This window comes from Ylistrum balloti, unplaced genomic scaffold, assembly GCF_031769215.1.
Source record: "Ylistrum balloti isolate Yb309-2 unplaced genomic scaffold, AGI_CSIRO_Ybal_v1 Utg371012, whole genome shotgun sequence".
NCBI classification, from domain to species: Eukaryota; Metazoa; Mollusca; class Bivalvia; order Pectinida; family Pectinidae; genus Ylistrum; species Ylistrum balloti.
Window position 1 is genome coordinate 23,538 of NW_026782563.1, and position 24,216 is coordinate 47,753.

The window sequence follows — 24,216 nt, forward strand, 5'->3', positions numbered from 1 at the left end:
GTTTCATGGTCATCACATGATTTTTAATGTTACTGTTGCTATTCATCTTTATTTCATATTTTCTAATATTGTTTCAAATTCAAGAAGAATGAAATCTTTAAGTCAAAGTTCATCACTGTTTCATTTTTCTAAAGCATTATAATACATGTTTTTAATTATTTTATTAAAGAACATATCATGTTTCTTCTATCACATTTTGAAATTTTAACTTGTTATGAAAGGAGGAGAAGGTAAATGGAAGAAGGCATTATTTCGAAATTTGACTTTTTTAAAAATATTCTTAGTCAAGTGCAAAGACATCACTGGTCCCTTAACTCACCTTTACAGTGGGTATGGAGACGAGATGAAGAGGTTTGAGGGTGTTGGGCTGTTAGTCCCTGGCGATACTGTGGAGTAGCTCCAAGTAGGTCATTGAGGATATGAATGATGGTACTGATGTCTCTACGAGGACGTCCACCCTGATCCTGCAGGGTCGGGTCCAATGTACCTACAAAACCATAACATTTGTCGAATGAGTGAAGAAAATAATTCACATTAATGTCATGGATGGATTTGCATTACATAATGAAAATGATCCTTCACCTCAGATTCTATTTTTTATTTGACTTGCAGATGAATTACAACGATATAACATAAAATTTAGGCATAAAAAGCTAACTTTCACTTGCAGTATATATATACTTCATATGCAGTATCACACTGTGCAAAACAATATGGTGGATCACTTACCTGAAAATTTTCCAGAATAGACTCCACCTCCAAGATGATGCATGCTCTCAATGACAGCCCCTGGAGCTGGGGCTGGAGAGAGAGGTGAAGTAGTGCTGGGTTGAGGGGACGAAGAAAAGAACGGTCCCACAGGGCTAGTTCTTGATGACAAAACTTCAGAAGCTCCAGGTTTTGTGGTATGCTGAAAACAAGTGATAATTAGTTCAAGATCAGTGACCAAAACATATATGTATACAGAATTTGAAGTTTTCATTTCTCTAATTATCATTGCAAATAAGATGGTTATTAGAGTCTCAATTTACTTAAGTAATACACACCTGTTGTGGAGAGGAAGCTGGGAAGTTTGAGAACTGACTGATGTTCTGAGACAGGGTGTGACTGCCATGAGGAGCAGTTGGCGAGGGGATCTCTTGGTGGTCAGAGATCTGCCCAGGGGAGGGAACCATAACAGGGGCAGGGCGAGCCCGACGGCCACTACACTGTGAGGTTGACAACTGCAGCTGTATAAACATCATGTGATCACCAACCCGCATCGCAAGCACCAGTGGGGCACGACCAGATAGGAAATCATTCACCTGTAAGTTAGGAATATTGCATCACTCACTGATCACATTTAAAGCATTTCTATTTTTTTCTTTTTTTTTCATCACTGAAATGGATTGATCAGTTTGATATAACAATTATTTAAAAATCTAAAAGAAATATAAATTATTTTTTTATTTAAATATAATAAGAGTAAATCAAATTTGAACAACTGAATACTGTTTACCTGACCTGTGTTAGTGTTCATGGTTTGGTAGTTGGCTATAATCAATGCAGATAAATATTCAACACATAAATCATAACATACCTGAGAATCTGATAGACTTTCCAAGGCCTGCACAACACTTGAATCTTCACGTGGGTACTGAAAGAACAATTAATAAAGTGGATTGTCTCCCTTACACTAAGCATAAAGATATGAAAACGTTTCATGTTTTTTATTTTGTAAATGTAAGCTTAAATCTTAGAACAAAGTATAAAAAAATGTCATTAATCTTAACTTAACCAGAAATCTTTGAACAAAGTAGAAAAATATACTATGTAAACTTACAGAGAATCCACTTTCTAGTGTAGGCAGCAATGTCACCTGACTACAGTCTGTAATTCTGTTGTCCTTCAACGTCCCAAACTTCAACAGTCTACAAAACACAAACAATAACACCATTATCAGAAATATTTTGAAAATAAGAAACATTCAACTGGTGTTCTCTGTCCCAAAATGTTGTTACCAATATTTAGTCTGCTTTAAACTAAAGGCCCAATATACATTTTCTAAGAATGAAAAATTGGGGATTGCATATGTAGTTTGTAATTCTTCTTGATCATTGAATTCAGGGTGGGGCATTTATTTCCACTTATGATGAGGCAATAGTTTCTTGTCTGAAAAATATTGAGTATCATCATGATATCATGATAAAACTAAAGCTGATCATAATATCAATCATAAATAGGAATTAACTTAGTCTGAATAGCTTCAAAAACAGATATTGAATATTGTATGTTTGTATGTGTTGGTATATATCCTGTTGTATTAGCTAAAAACAAAAGAAACAGAAGCCCAAAAATATATAAGCAAAAAAAAAAAAAAAAGGTTTGATATATTTATGTGTTTTTATATATATCCTGTTAAGTATTTCAGAATTCTTAAACATTACAAGCATCATGGAAATGACATTAATGACAGGAATTCACGAACTGACATAGCAACACAAGTAATCTATACCACATCTGATGTCTTATATAACAAGGAGAGAACATCTGACACCTGAGTCAGAAAGACAACTCTGATATATAACCATTCCTCTCAGGTTTGTATAAGCTAAACCAGAGCACTCGAGGATATTTAATGAGTCACATGCCAAAGACATGGATTAGAATGATATACTGTCATAAGAAATAGCAAATCCTGGTTCCATTACAAGTGCACATAAGTTATCCCTTAAAGAATTGAAATTTCATTAAGAAAAAAATCTTTACAAAATCAGAAAAAGTCCTAACCAGAAGGCAATAGTTTAATGATTATTCTGCGAGGTGATTATGATTCACAGCACTATTTCTACGGAGTGTTTGAGATGAGTAAAACCTTCATCCTTTGCCTGTGGTAAAGGTCGATCAGTATCGATTATTTCAGTGTTCTAGTACAGCCGTGCGTGTGTACCCAGTGTTGACAACAACACTCTGACGTAGAATGACGCACTCTGTTTAATCAGCATATACTCACTGAAGCGATCGCTCTTTTGTAATCCTAACAAGCAATGTTTTCTTGTCTGAATCACTGAATGATAAAAAAGATTGTGTAATAAGTGTTTTCTCGTAGATTTTTAGGCAATGTTGACGGTAAAGGATTCAAACAATACACTTCCCTCGTCACCACGCAACTGATGGCCAAAAATGATGTGAGATTTTGTAACTTGCCCACCATCAAAGTCATCCCTATACATGAGGACATTAAACCCACTACCGACACCCACACCTGGGTCATATGATACAGTCCACTTACTCTGGAGCCTTTTTATTGTCATCACTCTCTAGCACATACATAATCTTGTGCTATCAGATCACCATCATTTTACATTGTTCTGTTGCATGGTTATCTTACAAAACTTACTTCTTACTCATTACTTACAATAATGTTAAGACTACAATAGAAATTTTTTCATATGTTTTGTAATTAATAATCATAGATTAATTTTCCTTATTTACAGTATCATATAGGTAAAATTGAAAAGATGCACTGAAATTTACATTATCATATTGGAAAAAATAAAAAGATGAAAGTTCAAATTTTAATATATTATGAGGATCTTTTACACACTTTTTTTTCACATATTTGTATTTGTTTTAAGATCTTAAAGCTAAATATTAACATATAGTAAATTGAAAAATAATATGAATTTTCGTTACTACAGCAGTGTTAAAACTTAAATGTAACACTATGGTTACTGTAGATCATGTGAATTTCAGTAATCTGAATAATTCTGATGTTTAATTGACTTTTTTTTATTGGAGTGGAATAATTCAGGCTGTAACTTGAGTAAATGCCATGTATTTTATTTGATGACCCTAGATTAAAACTTTCCATATATATATTATAGATAAGATAATAAGATTTAGATATAAATGATGCACCTGTACTTCACTGAAGTTTAAAACAAAAATAATCCGTCTGAAATGTTTCTAACTCGAACAGGCACGACATTTAAGAAATAATTAACTGAACAGGTATTACTGGTTTAACTTTCTGAAAATAGCCAAGTTCCTGGATACAGGCTCTATGGATTTTTCAAGTCTGACGGAATTTCAACCTTTAGATTTAGTATTGCTAATGTTTTACAGCTCCTGTAAAATACAAAGTCTTGACATATGTCACAAGGCGAGTGGCTATAGATGATACATCATGTTGTGTATGATGACAGTAGTGGCATGCTTCCAGATTCATCAAAGGGCAATATAGTCTTAGAATTGACTCACTTGTTTCTTAAATGTCTTCGAAATGTCAAACAGTAACAACTTCGCCAAGAAATCTGGAACATATCTTTTCTCTTGTCACTGCTATAGGTTATGCACATATTTTTTAATCCAATACTAATGAACATTTGCATGGAAGATGCTTTTAACAGAAATCAGTATTTGCAACTAATACAAATATTCATACAACAAATAAATGTACAATATAGATGGATGTTGATACTGAATAGTTTTCAATGCATAATGCTACGCTGGTATTACCTATATACTTTGACAGGAGTGACAATAAAAGAAATATTAATATTTTTATGAATTAACTAAAGGCCGGTGCAATGCTCTGTTTTACCTGGAATCTGTGCAGAAGTCAATGAGTGTGAATAGACAGTGTAAAGGTACAGCTGTTGCTGTGTGAATCAGCCACTGTAACAAGACCTAGAAACAAAAGCCTGCCTCATCACCAGGTGGGGGAAATGCTGAGTCAGAAACTGTCATCATAACTCAGGTAATGTCTCTACCCATATCCACACCAACACATGGCAACAGAACTCGAGTTCCCCTACCCACGTAAAAAGATAGCACTGAATCATTAGGTTTACTAGGTCAAAGTATGATTATAATAAATCAGTACAAGAATTTCTCTAACCATACAAGATCATTATCTCCAACATATTTGGTGAACATTTTTCTAAATACATCAATGTGTACAACATATTTTAAAAGTGGTCTTTGCACTAAAATCTAAAACTAATAGCAATGTCCATTATAATATAGTAAATATTAGCTTATTTGTTTCTTTGCAATCAAATTTATAACTTTTCCTACCAGTAAGCATTCAGGTGTACAAGAAGAGTTGATCTCATTAAGTATGACTAGATGTGGAGTAAAGGTCCGTTATCAGGTACTAAACTTATAATGACCTTATCCTGGTCATACATATTAGTGACGGATCTGTGTTTATCTTTTTTAACCTTGCAACAGATAGAAAATATAAAAGAATATCAGTGGAGGATATCATTTCAATAAATTCACAGTCATTAAGGGGATTACATGAAAAAATTTCAACAGAGATATTTAACAGTGAAAAAAAAACCCCAGTAAACGCTCTCATGGTTATTGCTTTACTTCTTATAAGGCAGTGTTATGCAAAATTAAATCACCATGAAATAGCCCCAAGTGCAACTACAATATCAAATTGTAACAAAGATACAGTACCTGTTACCCTAAAACTCCCGACATTATATGAACAGGTGGTTGCGATTAAGTTTACAATTGTAAGACTTGGACTTTTTCTGATTATCATTAAACCCTGAAAAGTAGGAGAAATTTAATTTTGCAGGTTGTGTTTATATCAAATTATGTTTTGTAAATTTATTGTAAACACATATCTGTGAAAGGAGATGTTTTCCTACGTTGTTTTAGATACCTGATGTCTTATGTGAATCAATGTACCAAGATGTCTTTGTAAATGTACTATAATCCAAAGACTATGTCTTAAAGTCGGTGATCCTGTCCCACTGGGAACATGTGTTCCCAAAAAAGAATATAATCAGCTTTGCAAAAAAAAATTGGTCACTACTGTCAGTGACATTTAGCCTTATTTACCTGTTGACCTAATGACCTTTTCAAATCTACAGTTTCCAACTGTTAATAAATGTCAGTCCCTGCTCAAATGTCATTTTCATCTGACCTATGGTGGTGGAAACCAACAGTTTAGTCGCAGGTAAACAATATCAAGATATAGGCATTAAATGTCAAATAATCTTTGACTGATCGTAAATGTCAAGAATCTTTGACATATGCTTTAGGAATACCAGCAGTCTCTACTACAAATCTTCACATCCATGCCAAAAAAGAGGATCCAACATGTTCATTTCCTAATGTTTCCTGTTTTTGTCTTTAAATCCATATCAACAAGGTATATTTATTTCAACACATTTTTTTTTCACTTTGTATATATGTATACATGTTATTCAATCCTTAATTCCACTGAAGTCTACTTCTGTTAAATTCTGTTGAAGCAAAAATGTTTGTTTAAAATGTTTTGATGTTAATATGGTAATGGATGAAAAAAACCCAACAAATTAATGCTACAGATGAGAGGTGAGGCATTTAGTCACCTGTTGTCACCTACCAAGTCACACATCACTTCATCCTTCTTTAGTCACCTCTTGTTACCTGGTCCAGTCACACCACACTTCCCCCTCCTTTAGTCACCTCTAGTTACCTTGTCCAGTCACCTTCCACTTCATCCTCATTGAGTCACCTCTTGTTACCTAGTTCAGTCACCCTCAACTTCACCCTCCTTAAGTCACCTCTTGTTACCTAGTTCAGTCACCCTCAACTTCACCCTCCTTAAGTCACCTCTTGTTACCTAGTTCAGTCACCCTCAACTTCACCCTCCTTAAGTCACCTCTTGTTACCTAGTTCAGTCACCCTCAACACCCTCCTTAAGTCACCTCTTGTTACCAAGTCCAGTCACACCACACTTCACCCCTCCCTAAGTCACCTCTTGCTACCTGGTCCAGTCATAGCCCATGTCACCTTCCTTAAGTCACCTCTTGCTACCTTGTCCAGTCATAGCCCATGTCACCCTCCTTAAGTCACTTCTTGCTACCTGGTCCAGTCACACCACACTTCACCCTCCTTCATTAACCTGTTGTCCCCAGACCTCAGATTTTAAATCTTATGCCTACCTCTTGTGCAACACTGGATTTTAATTTCATTTAAATTCCACTTTCAAACAAACACATGTAGCATTAAGTTATGCAATTCCTTTAAGAAAATATTGGAAATGATCTGAATTGGGTATCATGTCGGGACCTGGTTTCTGAAAACTAGTTAATACTACCAGAAGATCAGCTCTATATAAATTACAGATGACAATGTTGCCCTTTACTGAAATATTCAGATATAGATAACTCAAGAGATTTGAGAAGGGGACACGAACAGTGATGTCAAACCTGTTTACTATCACACTACTTAACTTCCATTAAATCATTAGGCTAAGAAGATGAAATTGGATTATTTCTATACCACCGTCGAGCAATAGTGTGCAGAATCTGATGACATTCAAACATAGCTATATAATCAACCAGTGATGTGCATTGATCGACTTTTTGTTGTACATGGTTTTTACCCACCATTGACGTCATAGCCTGCCATTATTGCATTGTTGAGATGTAATTGACTTGAGAGGTTTCCTCCCGCAGGGCTTATAGCTAGGCATCCATCTCCAAAGTCCACTGGGTCAGATGGTGACTGGTCTAGGTCTGGACTGTCCCACACAAGACTGTTACCATAACTACCCTCTGAGGAGCCCCAGGATTATGAATGTGTGGGTGGGGTGGGGGGGGGGGGGGAAGAAGGTGAAAGAAGAGAAGGCAGTCGCATAACTTTGATTTCATATTAGAGTGTATGTATTTTTCAAGACAAAGAGAATATCACTTGCTAGTTTTTATTCTATTTTAATGTTTTGTTATCTGACATGGGTTAATGAGTTAATTGTTGGAAGTCTTCCCTAGTACATGCTATTAGTGTCCTTTAACACAATGAACATTTAAGTAATTAAAATTAAGTCTTGCCTAGATATCTTAATTAATGGAAAAATGCACAAGACATTTTAGAATAAATTTATAACAATTCTCATCTTTCTGAAATCTTAAATCTTTGTCAAAAAAGCAGATGTACAGCAGGACATCTGATGATAAAATAATGTTTCCAACACGTTACTGTATTCAAATGATTGTTTGTTTTTTTAATATCCAATCACTACACCTATAAAAAATCATTACAAAATCATTATATGATCATACAATTCTTTTGACTTTATCAATTTCAAATTGTACATGTAAATATCATTTGTCTAAATGACTTTTATTTTAATAGTAGATATACATCACAATAAACACATCAAAGAGTATCAGTGAAACTTATGAATGCTCCACAAAAACAACTTTATTGGCAACAAAAATTAATCAAAGGGCAATAATTCTGCATATTCTCTAAGTATGACCAATGTTTACACCAAGTTTCATGAACTCATCAATTATGCAAATGAGAGATATGGTTCCTGTACACTGCACTTCTCCTCATCGAGATCTATCTACCTATGAAGTTTCATGTTGATACCTCTTATAGTTTTTGTGATATGCTGCAGACAAAAGTATGACAAATAGACAAATGGCAGTCACAGCGGCGACTACATGCATATGATCCTCCTTCAGGGAGTGTAACAATATATATATGACCACATTATTTTTACTACCAGGGTCACATAAAGATACATACTTTTAAACCACTAATCCAGATGATGACAATTTTAAGGAATTAAACATTTTGTTTAATTACATTATAAAACTAAAGATACAAATATTATTGAAATGCATAGTATAATAACTCCCCCGCCCCAATTATATATATTGGTAATGAAAAAACAATTATTTTTCAGCTTCAATAGGATAATCATCCATTTTTTCAATTTTTCTTAAGACTTTGACATATTCATTAAAATAAACCTATAAAAAGAATTTCTCAGAATGAAGTTATGATTGGTTTTAAAACTGGTAGTGTTGTGAAAAGACATTGTAGTATAGGTACAGTTCCGAGGACGTATTAAACATGTGGAATGATCAACTTCATACAGACTTAGTATTATTGTCTTTTTGTTTAGGTTGGCTATTTTCAGAACGAATATGAAGTTTATAATATCTTTAATTTTGCTACCACAACAAGACCTTGTACATCTGTAAGATCTGATGATTATAATATCACATTTCCAACACCTTGACACTTTTTAACAACACCTGTCAATTATCACGATTACCGTTCCACACATTTGTATGACGTACAGGGTTGATGCACATCATTACATGGCAATTTTCAAATCGCAAACACAGCTGTTATTTATCTAGATCAACACTTCATCTTTAAATTTTGGGTGCTATCATTAATAAAAAAAAAATTGATGTAACAAAATCGGGAATGATCAAAATGAAATTTGGGTACACGTTTTTTTCTTTAAAGTCAATTTTTTTCATATAACAATGAATAATTTCCAGATTTTTTAGTTTCATAAAAGGAATTCAATACATTCGTGATCAACATAATGATAAAATATTGCTGTAAGGTCTACTTTAATATAGCTTACTATAGCCAATTCTGATATATTGTTGTGATATGAAAATTCTTCATAGCTAAATTGGTAATCAGCAGATTGCACTAAACATTATTATTACGTTCCAATTACAGTATTCAGCATCATTGGTTTACTTATCTTAATTATCAAATATCACACTGTGATATCATTTTATTGGCAAATTCAAGATTGTATATAGGTTTCCATGCTGGTACCAATACTTCATTGATAAAGAAATTGAATACAAAATTGATATCTGCACCTTTCTTTAATGGTACTTTTTACAGAAACAGAATACATTACACTTTACCAGAAAAAACATTCATAAGACCTAGAACTACCATCCAATATCAGAAGAGCTTTAATTAAAGAAACTTGAACTACTGCAAGGAAATCAAGTTTACTTAAAGACCTTGCAGCAAAAATAATGGAATTCTATTTTTGTAATAGTTTATACATATACATGTGTGTGTATATACATCTGTTCTAATTCTAGCCTTTCTTACTGTTTAGCATCTGATAAATCCTTCTAAACGAAACGGAGGGTTAAGACGTCACAAAAGATCATTATTCTTACACGAGGTAGCATTACGTTCGCACACATACCTTATCAGCATGTTTACATTCATGATTTTGACTTGCTGACGTAGGCTGGCAGGCATAACAGTGTACCTCTTACGTCATTACCGAGTACAATGGTGGATAGATATTGGCCCTGATCAGGAATCCCTGTAGCCGTCAACTGCTCAGGCATGAAGGTGGGACTCAAGATAACAGAAATTTGTGCTCCAAATTGCACCTGGTATATTTAAACCTTCTTTGAAATTCTCATGAAAAAAAATATTCTGATGCAAAAATATTACCATTGAAATCTCAGTGCACCTGATGCAAATTTCATACATGTATTTACATTTTTTAATATTTGCTAATGGACTAGTCCATCAATCAACAACTCACGACAATGAAACACAGTATAGTATGTAAGGCTATAAGAAACCCTACACATGTGTCTGACTATGTGTATGATGTCAGCTATCTGGGGCTGTTGACCTCTGATTCACCTCCCCAAGTAAAGCTCCTCCTGCGTGGGTGTAAATACTCACACATCAATATCCCATATATTATAAACCGGTCTGTGTATTGCTCTAGTTTGTATCCCTGGTTTGAACTCTATCTACCCACTGGGTGTATTAAAGCTCAGACTTCAGGTGTTTTAATCCAGATTTGACTGTCAGATACAATATCTTTATTTTACTGATGGTATTTCAAACCTGTTTCATTTTCTATGTTACATTAAATACCATTTGTTAATAATGAAGAATCAGGTTCATGTGAAGGAAAATGTCAATAAATGTCAGCTGTAATGTTTCCTTTACATAATGACTCACAATTTACCATTAATAGCTTGTTTGGTGAACCCCTCTCTGTTCAATGACCTCCAATCCGATCTTAAATCCTCCAATAATTACGAGATTATAACAGATAGATCATAACTCACCTACATGTTCTGATTTATGCAGTTTATATTATGCAATATACATGCATCATATTTATTCTGAAATAAACCCCAGGATCTAACACATTTACTTCTTATCACAAGGGGATCACCATAGCTACACTTGTAAGTCATTTGATCATGAAGATCTGAGGTGGGTGGTTCAATCACTTCCTGGGCTTGATTTGTGTTTTTCAGAGAACCAATATCACAGACCATCCTGTTATGATTTAAATTGTGTCCTTGAGAAAGAAATCTAACTCAAACTGCTTTGGATAGCATGTGGCAGGCCTTCTGCATGTTGTTCAGTGAGGTAGCCACCAGCTATACAAGGACATCCTTCCTCATATTGACCCTGTCTTTTGACCGTGCTATATATAAATCAAATTAAACAAAATCAAGTGGTGTGCTTATTGCCGGAGACTTAACTATTGGTTTGTATCTCATTTACCTGGCTTTGAATTCTGTATCTTTTGAAATCTAATTAACAAAAATGAAATCACCTAAACCTTTATGTTTTCTCCTTTCACTTCTTTAATCAGAACACTGAACTTCAAATAGTTCCTTCATATATGAAGAACATCTACTTAGGCATTTGCTGTGAGGATAAGGAAAATTAACAGTAATAATTGCAGTGGCATCAGAACAGTTGAAAAAGTTCCTTCTGTAGAACTGTGGGGTTTTCTAATTGAAAGAAAATGGCTACATGACAATGAAAGTCGAAAGGTCAACAGAAATCCTGTGTCAGTTTTGTATCTATACAACACGGGCAAGAAAAACTCATGTAATCTTGGATTATGTCTGCTGAAGTACAAATTTGGGAAATGGGGTTTCATTCCAGCTATAAATGGCTGCTATGTATAGGAAGAGCTGTGTAAATGGATATACAAGCTCTAAGTATACATTTGTGGTTAGCCGGCAAACCACAAACTGTAAATAAGTGCTGCTTTAGTTTCTGAGAAATTCAACAAGCCATGTTGATACTCCTAAACAGGTCATTAGGTACAGTCAAAACCACAAACTTCACAACATTACACTTCTGTCTTCCAAAAAGATTTTATGCAAAGAGCCTGTAAATTATGGCCAAATAATTATGTTTCCCTTGTAAACCGTTTCTGGTCACATTCAGGTTCAAAATCTTATGAAGGCAAACACTACTGAATGTTTTCAAGGCAGAAAATTACTCCATTGTTGAAATGATTCTATCACTTCAGGATTTATCACAGAGAACTGGATTTCATTTTAAGTCAACTTTATGATGATTATACTATTTTAGTTTAAATAAAATTGCTTAATGTATTTAGTCAACAATATCCAAAGATTGAATACCTTCTCAAATAGTGTATTATAGCTAAAGCTTCCAGGTAAGCTTCTTTAATGACATATCTAACCACAAGGTAATCCATTCAAGAGGAGCAAGGTGTCAGGTTTTGAAAAAATATATGACCTTGTGGGTTTAGGTTCACATCATAAAGAGTAAGCAAGCACATAACATGTCCATAGGACTCTATCCAGGTCTGCAGAAGTTTGGTACATTTTACTAACATGACTTAAGGACATATGCGATCTTTCATATTACATTGTGTGATTAGAGTTCTTACTAAAAAAACAAAAACAATGTATCTAAATAAAATAATTTTAAATTAATTTAAGATACCCACATTTCAAAATTCTATTTTTTCATCATGAAAAGATATTTTTCAGGTATGGTGGATGAATTATTCTAAAGAAGATTTTTAACACTAGATATAACTTGGAACATTCCAAGGGGAAGGAATTTCTCATAATGGTATCAACTTCTGTACTGATGAAGAAAGCAGATGAATTTTTGTACTGGTTCAACCTAAGTTCCAAAACTACTATTCCGGTTATAAAGAACATCAAACATGTACCTGTTGCACTGCCAAAAGTGTGGGGGAGAGTTACTTTCGATATAATGTCACTTGTATTTGCGCAGTCAAACTGTTACTATTTATAGAACTAATTCCACTGGAGAAAAGGATAAGTTACCAATTAAACTCTCTTGTCTGTCCCAGAGTTCGGAACATTCCTATATAAGGTTGAAGCTTGACATTTAAATTTTACCTTGTTTTATTTGGAAGCCGTCTCCATGGATTCTGAGACTAGTGAGTTTTATTAGGTAGTATTAGATTCTTGCGTTCACTTTTTACACTCAGCGACCTATTTTTTAAAATTTCTAACAATTTATTAGTCACCTCGCTATGAAAATCATGAAAATTTGACATTTAAGTTAAGAATTTTAGGCAAAACATGTTGTAAATTTGGAATTAGTTACCAACAACTACACTTACATATTTCTGTTGCAGTTTGACATTTCTCTTGGATGCTTTGTCTTAATCTATGGAAAATGCCAAAAGATCACACCAGGTGTCATGGGTGAATGTTGGTACACAGCATAGGAACTAGGTGAATTATTGCAAGAAAAGCTCTTCCAAGTTATAAAAGAGCATATAAAATTTTCACCCAAGTTGGATCACCATGGCAAAATATTTTTGGAATTCTCTCAGATAAACACAATAAAAGACATATGTCTGATGGTATTAACTAACCCATATCTATAGCAGTTGAAGCCGAAATACAAATGAATCAGCCCATTTCCCTATTCAAACACTATTTATCGGCACCTTTGGCTCAATGTAGGATGTATGGAGTAAATCTATCATCCCCCTAACCTTTCTCTCAATCTAGTAAAGAAAGTCGAAAGAGTCAAACTCTACTTTTTTCTAAACAAAAAATACTGGTGTAGATTTCCAGAGTGTAGATAATATGTCTTTGCAAACATTCCTATGGAGGAATTCTCGTAAATTTACTTCATATCTGAAAAATGATAAGTAGTGTAGTAACATTTTGTTTGATTGATATAGTCTACAAGGTGTGATAGAAAATGGACAGACCAACTTAATATCGTTCCGAGTCATGTCCAACAGCACCAAGTGGAGACCAAAGGGAAATTCACAAGATAAGTAGTGTATTCTACAAGTTGGGATAGAAAACGGACAGACCAACTTAATATTGTTCTGAGTCATGTCCAACAGCACCAAGTGGAGACCAAAGGGAAATTCACAAAAGAATTCTTTTGTTGGGTGATTTAATATTTAGATAAGACATTAATATTTCTTCGATGTAAACAGGCTAGAACCTTCTTTACCATAAATAAGTACTAACATATAACAGAAACAAAGCTGAGTATCATGTCACTGTCAGATGTATTCGTTGTAAGACATGTAACAAAACTTCTTTTTTTTTCAGCTTTTCAAAGGACAAAATTTGGTGATTGACAAGCTAATAAGCTTAAGTGGAAAAGGTTGGATCCATTCAACTACTAAATTGGGTCACGTGACCAGTTGAGAAGAAAAACACAGAATGAGCATGGTTGTAATATGGTCAGAGATTTCAGTAGGAAATCCTAATGTAATTATGTTGAAGTGAGTGGGCAGTTCATTACATAGCTGTCAGTGTCGAAAATGGACAGTGATGATGATATTGAATATGCCTATCATGATATACTGAGAACTGGATTGTCAGCAGTATTGGAATCTTCCCCAGCTGATGGTGCCTTATAAAATGATCACATCAATCACGGGTATGGATATTTAATGTTATTATCATTAAGGTCTGATCATATCTCCAATTCCCTACTGACTAGGACTACACCATAATATTTACTTCCCATTGGAACTCAAGTGTTTTACAGAAATAGCCAGCAGCAGGAAGATATTGGTCCTGACCTTTCAAAGGATAAATGAAACAACTGAGACAGCAGGAAGAGATTATTGGTTCAACAACAAGGAGAGTGGGCAGAGATGGAGAAAGGTCAGTTTCTCATGATTAACAGTTCAGATAATGAACGGAGATTATAAATCAACAGAAATGAAAGTGGGCAGAAATTGAGAAAGGTAGTTTCTCATAATTAACAGTTCAGACACTGGGCAGAGATTATAGATCAACAGAAATGAGAGTGGGCAGAGATTGAGAAAGATTAATCAGTTTCTCATAATTAACAGTTCAGACACTGGGCAGAGATTATAAATCAACAGAAATGAGAGTGGGCAGAGATGCATTTAGACTTCAGACTTGTGAACAGAAAGATGGGACAGAGGTAAGATAGGAGTTTTGATTCATTATCACCAGACAGGACTATAGGCTCAGGATAACCAGATGGGACGATGGGCAAGGATCAACAGAGATCATAGAAATCACCTGGGACAATGGGAAGAGATACCCAGAGCAACAGATTATTAATCATCAGTTGGGACAATGGGCACAGATTGACTGAGACTATACAGACTTGTGATCATAAGCTGGGACAATGGGCACAGATTGACTGAGACTATACAGACAATGGGCTGAGGTAAACAGGACTACAGACTTCAAAGTTCACTTATTGGTCGCATTTAGACTTGTTGGACAGAGGTGACAGCTGATGATTAATAATAAAAACTGATCATGTGATTATTCGTTCTATTAAATCAACTAGGAGTGTTTAATATTGTGATTTGAAAAAATGTTTGGGGTTTTCCAAACAAAAGAAAACCAATAGAATGAATATCACTCTTAGGAAGTCATGAGGCCACATTCAGGGGAGCATCTATCTATTGTCAATATGAAATAACCGGAGACCTTTAAATGAAACCTTTTGTAAAGGTCACTGGTCCTAATAAAGCTCTTTTCAATTGAGGTAATAGGAGAGACACTCCAATTATTATAAGTAAAATACATGTATTACAGCGGTTTTTCTCTGTTTCCTGGCCTTATATCCTGTTGTTACTTCATACATGAAACTCAAGGCCATGGCTTAGCGGTAGGAGTTAATCGTCCACAGGTAGATATATATATATACAGATGTGGGAGTTATTGAAAAGGTGGTTCACTTACAGATTTCTATATTTAAGTCTTACATCAGTGGGTCGTTACCACAGCACTGTATAAAAAAGAAATAATTTACATATAACACAGACGTAAGGCCTGAATTTTTAACAGTTGCCTATGTCATAAATATATTCTAATTGGGATACTGCATCTGTATCAAAACATCAGATATGAATATATACATATATTCTGGCTAATTTGTCATCCCTTAAAAACTGTTTACTTTGTATTTCATCATCTTCATACAGAATTTGAACAATTCCTATCTCCATATGCAAATATCTATCTAACCATGAGTTGATTATTTCATTGTTTCCATGGAAACTTAAACTTTAGGATGGTTTCATTTCAATTTTGTCTCAAATGGGAGATACAACCATCTGCTTTATATATATAGATATTTTTTTAAAGCCATTGGCAACATTTTAAGGCAATTGGATTCTACCCTCTTTCTTTTAAATAATGCCATGGATAAGATTCCATTGATGTAGAATTCCATTTAGTCTGTATTTGGTTTGATTACAAAACTCTGCACATCTCTTCAGGGAATACACATAGCTGTCATTAAGTAAATATTGTGGTTACCAGAAATTATGTCGCCAATACAAACAGAACTACAAGCCCAAACAACAGCAACAAAGGTAGACCAAGTTAATCAATACTATAGAACCACTACATATTTCTCTGCTTGTACACACTATTCTTCTAACCACAACCGATTACACTGCTATTACTACTAAATATACTGTTCCTCAAACAAATAAACAATCAACTATTATACTGGCGTGATACATATTGTATTTATTTACCTTGATAAGACCTCCCTTTTTACAAGCCCGTGTTATAGCATTTGCCCATATTTGGTTAAGAATGAAAATTGATTGACAGAATATAGGCCACAATGTTGATTGAGTGATCTTGAGAGTGTGACTGCATGACTCATTCATAATTGTCATGCCTAATATGGTGTCTTTGTATCAGGTGTTTGTACCTACAACTACCTATAAATTTAGATCTTTATTGATGTTAATCAGGCACTCAAACCTTCCTATGACATTTGCCCAGACCACTACTGTCCTTATAATGATAACACATCATACAGAACAGAAATTCTTCATCCTTTCAACGGCCTTTATGCACTAATATGGTCATATCTCACCTGTAGATAATGTCTGTCAATAATTCCACATTTGAATTATTACAATTCATAATGTTGTCCAATACTTAAGGTGTTGGTAAAGAGACTGTTTATTAGTGATAAATATGGTCAGACAGACAAACATATACAGATTAATGCAAAGTTCTTCAATTATTTATCACAGAAAAAATTGGGCCACATGCATGTACATGTACATGAATTTCTTAGTCATCAGATAAGTTGGGTCAGAAACAGACAAATATTCCTTTAATATTTATCTTTGATAAACAGGGTAATATACACAAGCAGATAAAGCTAAAGTTCCTGTGTTCTGTATGTGTATACAGATAAAAGGTAAAGGTAATAGGTACATGTTAGATAAAGGTAATATTCTAGACTATTTATCTTTAAATAAAAAAAGTAATAAAAAAGTAGATAAAGCTAAATTAACTCTTCGCATAAATGCAATCAGTATACGTAAGATGAAAATTATACTCTAGACTGTTTTCTTCTGAAAAACAAGGCAATTACACAAGAAGATAAAGCTAAAGTAACTCAGCAAGCATACAGATAGAGGGTAAAGGTAACAGGTACATTTTTCTTGTCTATCAGTGATAAATTGGGTCAGAAACATGAAGGTAATCCCTATTTATTTACTCCTGGTACTGATAAAGGTTATACCCTGGTTATCAGTGATAAATTGGGTCAGAAACAAGAAGGTAATTCCTATTTATATACTCCTGGTACTGATAAAGGTTATACCCTGGTTATCAGTGATAAATTGGGTCAGAAACATGAAGGTAATTCCTATTTATATACTCCTGGTACTGATAAAGGTTATATCCTGGTTATCAGTGATAAATTGGGTCAGAAACATGAAAGTAATTCTTATCTTTATACTCCTGGTACTGATAAAGGTTATATCCTGGTTATCAGTGATAAATTGGGTCAGAAACAAGAAGGTAATTCCTATCTATATACTCCTGGTACTGATAAAGGTTATATCATGGTTATCAGTGATAAATTGGGTCAGAAACATACAGATAAACATAATATATACCTGCTGATCACAGATGAATTTCCTATCCATACTAAAGGTACTGATAAGGTAATTTTTGTGTTTATCACAAATAATTGGATTAGATTTTATACAGCTAAAGACAAGCATTCCCAATAATTATTTTTGCCAATTCTGAACAAGCATTAGGTATTCAAAAAAATAGCATTTTATTGATTATCCAGTAATTATGTGATCAACCTTTCGCCTATCTCTCATGTCAAACATGTGTAAATGTTCATGGGTAGCCTTTTAATACACAGCCCAAGGGCAGCAATCATTTACAAAAATCTCCACGCATATTATGTTATTCAGTGTTATCAAGTGCAAAGGAAGTACATCAACAACACAATTAGTCCCCAAGAGAGTCTACATCACAAAACATCCACAGTGGAGGAGTTCACAGTGACAAATCAAGCCTATATACAGACTAGTATCCAATCCAACCTACTGACGGACTCCTTTCCTTCTCCGCTCCCCATATCCAGTGTAATCCATAAACTTATGTGCATTTTTGCAATGCAATCCATAACCCTACCTCTGTAACTATCTCCACCACAATCCAGCATACTCTTCCCTTCCTCCACTCCCTGATCACCCATCCTTTTCCCCTCAAGTATTTAACCACTCTACTAATTGAACAAGCCTGTAATTGGTCAAACTGGGTCAACTTTGAGTCCCTTCCTACCTGGTAACCAGAACTCCTTGGTTAAATAGTTTGGTACTAAGTAATATATATTCAGGTTTTAAAATAGTTATGTTTGTCTCAAAAGCATTTTTGCACAGACATTTAGGTATGGAACTGTATCAACCATCCTTTCCAGAATGGTAGAGTGACTTTGTAACTTCAGGTGAAGATCATAGGTTTGTGGCTTGACAATCCCTACTCAGGGCAGTTTAGGTTTATCATGAAGCCCTTGAACAAATTGCTTTAGACCAATTGCACTGGATTACATGCAAAGGGCCTCCCATATGTTATTCAGTGAAATAGCAACCTGCTATGACAAGAACATCCCAAATGAAAATTACCTTAGCTGTAAATGAAGCAATAAAACCAGAAAAAAATAAGCGTATCTTGGTTTGGTGACCTTCAAGTATGGAATATTCTTTCTGGGTGAGATGATTTTTAGGTGTGAAAACATCTGCTCCTGTTGGGGTGACTTTCAGAAATGGTGTCCTTTGAGTATGGGACATCAAAGTGCCCCCTTGTATTTTGAATCTCAGGAATACAGTGTATCCTTAAACCATGTATTTATATTAGAAACTGCTTCAAAACCAAGAGTACAAGTCTTGAATTTCACTAATTCTGGGGGTTTTGTAACATTACTGAGGGGTAATGAGGAACACTGGAACATCCTGTCTGGGTTAGACTTCAAAACCAGTCAGTCCTTTGAACAATGCAGGAATAGTCAATGTGTGTTTAGTCTAATAACCACCTGATGACCTTATGTAATGATTATCTACCTGGGAATCCAGGCAACGCCCAATATTGAGCCAAGCCTCATTACTTCAAAAATTATCACACAATTTTATACCCAAGTATATAATAAAATTGACTTAGTATAGAAAAGTAGCTTTCCATGATGAAACATGAAACGTTATATGTACGTAAGAAAAAAAACACAGTAAACCAAAAATTTCAACTGACTGTCTGTAAATATTCATTTAGGTTTTTAAACTTAAGTAATACACTTTCCAGGATATAAACCTATCCATATCTACTGCTATAAAGAATAATTATTACAATGTATTAATAAAATAAACTCATCCTACCCTTAGAGGTCTTTGCATTCCCCCCTCCCGGCTTTCTGCAGAATACAGTTAAAAGGTTGATGCCTTACTTGGAGTTACCTAGTTCACCAAAAGGAGTGATCTGGTTGCTGAGTTGGGGAGATTGTGGACACCGGTCATGTGTATGTTGTAGGTTGCTAATGGTCTATCTGGATATTGGGATGGTAGGAGGTGTTTGGGGTTACCAGCTGGTAGCTTGTGTAGGGGTTTAGTTGGTGAGAGGCTTGTTGTCTGTTTGAGTAGGATTAGAAAAAGGAAGGGTCATCTGCTTCCTGGGGAGATGATGGAGAAGGTAGTGATGATGCTAGGTGTCATCTGAAATGACAACCACTAGTATGAAGGCTAGGGAACAACAATGACAAAAATTCTGAAAATCTTTTTATTTCAATTGAACATGCTTGTATATACGCCCCCATTCCTGACCAGGAAGAAGATTTTGTACAATTGTGGTCAGTCTTAATGTCAACAACATAGTCCTTGTCAGTAATGTATTTATACCTGATTTCTACTTTGTTTACATAGCTTTCAGATTTCATGAATCAATACTTCTCAAAAACTCCTAGCTCCCACTTGTTTGTATATACCTTACATCACACGAGTCTGTCCCTTTTCTCCATTACTTAAATCCCAATTCAGCTATTTTCTAACCTTTCAGATTGTTCAACCCCCTTTCCCTTTTTCCTTTCCATTTCACACAACTGGATTGTCCTATCCTGATACCTCCATAACATACAACACATCATTACAAAGATAAATTCACTTTAGCAGAAGTTGGATCAAGATCTGATAACATTGAACATTAAAATAATTCAAATATCATGAATGTGATTAGTAGAAAGTAATTATTTCGCTGCATCATCCAATATTGGTATATTGGTTTAAAGATTGTTTCTTAGATTTATGAGTAATATGATGTGATTTTAAGATTAAATTTTAAAACAATTTTTAAAATGTCACTTCAAATTACAGAACGTGACTTGGTATACAAAGAACCATTATCAGGTATTTCTATATATGGACAGTTTTCATTACACAACACTTCAATATAAGGCCATGTACAAGAGTACTTTTAAACATTTGAGTTCAGGATGTTATGCACGGCTGGTTATGATAATCATGCAGAGATAGAGAAAATCTGGATTACAGCTGAATTGTCCGCGTAACACTTGTTCAACCAGGAAGTGAGATATGTAAACATGTAACTTCAATAATTGTGATCCTTTTGCCCTTCAATTGTTCAAAATATAATTTGACATTATGATACTATCCCTGATTTACATTAAGAGATATGTATTTGATTATCACAGCTTTAAAATTACTCTATTTAGACGGAGATATTAACCAATTATTTGAGAGGAAACATTTGTAATGCAAATTGTTTGACACAAAAGGTATCAGCTGTTCTGTTAGCAGCAAATAAAAAAATCTTTATCGATTAACTAATAAAATAGGTGTCCACACTCATTATATGCTTTGATTGCATGTAAAGCTCTGATTTAAACAGCTATTAAACCATGCCCACTCAGAATGCAGTGATTTTGAAATAAGAAGATGTTTCTTTTCAGTCTAAGAATGAAAATGTTTTCACAATACATCTACTGCTCAAATTAAAATGGTCTTTATTCAAACAATTCAGACTTTTTTAAATAAAGAAAATAATGAGACAGATATATTAGAGAGTGGACTATTTTTCTATTCAAAATGAAAATGTATTAATTTTAAATAGTCCTAGGTATTCACAATAATTTACTGCTCAAAATAAAATCATATTCAATTCAAGCAATTAATATATCTTTTTAAATAAAGAAAATAACGAGATTGTTATATTAAAAACAGGACTTTTTTTCCTATTTAGAATGAAACTGTATTCATTTTAAAGAAGAAGTAGCCCTTTGAGCCTGTACATAGATGTTTTTGTTAACTTAGCCAGCTTAAATAACTATATAAAATTCATTTTCTTTCCTGGCTTAAAAAATATCAGGAACAGTCGAGACAGGATATCTATCTTGCTTTACTATTAAAGTGTAGCAATTAACATCTATTTAGGCCTATTGAAATCAATGCTACATAAACAGAAAAAGAAACACTTTGTATGTTGTCAAAATACATAAATACAATAGAAACAACAATTTGCAATGTTACATAGTTACGCAAGTGTGTTATTGTGTAATGTCTCTCTATAAATTGCAACAAAGCAGAAGTGGTACCCAGGTACAGTCAATTACAGGTGAAAAGTAAGTAAATGCAAATGTATATTTAGAGTCTTATTGATTACATCCAGAAGCAGTATAGACCTATTAGTTAACCAGATCTGAATTCTTGAAAAGGTCAACCCACATATACAGGTGTAGGTCAGAATTTTTGTAGTACTGAGGCTATCCCAGTCTTGCCACAGTGTATCCTAGGGCCAATATATATTGTTACTATATTTCACCTTATAAACACACTGTGGACTTGCAAACACCAAAGCACTGCACTTCAACAATTTCTCACCAATCTCTGTGTTTCTTTTATCTATTAATCTATATGCGGTAATTGTTACAAGAAATATACACGAGACCTGACTTGTTGGTAACAGAAAAACACATAGTGAATTTAAAAATAAAACTGTAAATTTCAACCATATTTGTGTTCGTTATATGGTTGGCTTAGAGTTAAATATGAAAGGCCTAATTTTGTATTCATAGATCAGTAAAACTGAATAAATTGTTAGGATATTGGATAAATATACTCATCCCCTTTACAAGAAAAAAATATGTTGGGGTGCGCTAACAAAGGATGGTGTACTTATAAGGCTGAATATTTTATATTTCACAATTTGGTATTGTTACTGAGGGTAACCAATGTTAGCTAAGTCCTTTACTTAGAGGTGACATGTGGTCATTTAACTCTCTGGTCATACACCTTAAGCTTGGACCTGATCAATACACAAAAGCACCTATTGTGAAATATTGTGTATTATATACACATGCCATTATCTCTCACAGTTTGTCCCACGCAGTGCATTCCACAGGAAGTTGTGTAGGGGTAATTATATGATAAATAGGTCAACATTAAGGTGCTGGAATATTTTATGTACATAAATACCTATACTTAATGGGACATATAATGGCAATCTGTCTTTCAGTCAAGAACTATGTACAGGTCACATCTATCTTGGAATATTGCGTAGGTGGACCCTACACCTGTGCTTGTACATAAGCGTGTACTAGATTAACCACGGGTATTTGGTAATCTATACAGCTGTTCTACAAAGCCACAAGTGACTGACACTCAAGCCGTGCTCTAGTGACCTACTTAAAAGATTGTTACACAATTTTCATGTTGAAAATAAGATCAAGTTTGTTACTTTCTTCAATACTTCAAAACTATTTCCCAGTCTCAATGAATGCATTTGTTAACTGATTGACAAGAACTTCAACACAGTTTAAGTGAATATCGCAGTTGCCACTAAGAAAAAAAAATATTGCTCAAATATATACAGTGTTTTGTGACTATGTAGAAGTTCTATGTATTGTTAACCGTCTGCATCTACTCTAAATCAGTTATTATATTTGTGACACATATAACTTATCACCGACCAACAAATTAACAAAGTTTGAAGAAAAACCAGTAAACAAGAAATCATACACGAAATTCAACATGCTATGCCAGGTAAACTTAATAAACTTATATAAATGTATCATCCCGAATGCATAACACTTCCTTTTGATCTAAGAACATTAGTGCCCGAGCTAAGTTATGTACTTACGTCAATGGAAATCACTGCATGGAACTAGACCGCAAGCAAGTTACGAGTGTAAATTATACGCGATTGGAAACAAAGAAAACGAGACAATGGAAAAATTTTACTTACCTGTCTTTGTACAGTAAGTTGATCTTTGCTTGTGGAATTTTTAACTTTCTGGAAATTGCATTTTTTAGTCCAGTAACTGTTTCGTGAGCTGGTAAATTCAGCTCAAAACTTCCTCCTGTAGTCGGACATATAAGTAAACGAATGCGATTGGCAGTGGAACTTCTGCTACTTTTCGCAAAATTAAAATCCATAGCTTCCTTGTTTTCCATGTTTATTTTTCTAGGATAATGCTTCCGAAATGTTCGAAGAATGTAAAAAATAACTGCGTGCAAAGACCGCGACGTTCATGCAGTTTTATGATGTTTTCGAAGTGTGTTCGTGGCCGTCCTGAATTGACGGAAGAGCGTCATTACATATCATCCCTCTGCCTTAGAGCTATTATATGTAGCCAACCAATCAATTTCGATGTGGGTTGATCCATTCCAGGGGTCACACATGGAGGTCAACTAAACGTCATTGATATACAACTTACACATATTAGGTAAATGTCTATCAGTGTTGCCACATAACAAGCCCTAAAGAATTAATGTGTAAACTTGACGCTAAATTAAGTTTCAGGTGACGTGCACACGTCTTCCTTGCTCGAAAACTCATCGACGATAAGGCAACGATGTTA

General features: G+C 34.3%; 1 protein-coding gene across 1 annotated transcript in view; it reads right to left on the reverse strand.

Annotated features, from left to right (window-relative positions):
* LOC132560063 (midnolin-A-like) overlaps window positions 1-24,004 on the reverse strand; it is a 29,200-nt gene extending 5,196 nt beyond the window's left edge. Inside the window, exons 1-6 of the mRNA XM_060224717.1 lie at window positions 23,601-24,004; window positions 1,823-1,910; window positions 1,580-1,636; window positions 1,047-1,304; window positions 730-910; window positions 320-487 (exon numbers count right to left, since the gene is read on the reverse strand). Coding sequence (XP_060080700.1) covers window positions 320-487; window positions 730-910; window positions 1,047-1,304; window positions 1,580-1,636; window positions 1,823-1,910; window positions 23,601-23,809 — 961 coding nt within the window. The 5' untranslated portion in view covers window positions 23,810-24,004. The remainder of the gene's footprint in view (window positions 1-319; window positions 488-729; window positions 911-1,046; window positions 1,305-1,579; window positions 1,637-1,822; window positions 1,911-23,600) is intronic.
* Window positions 24,005-24,216: the final 212 nt, after the last annotated feature.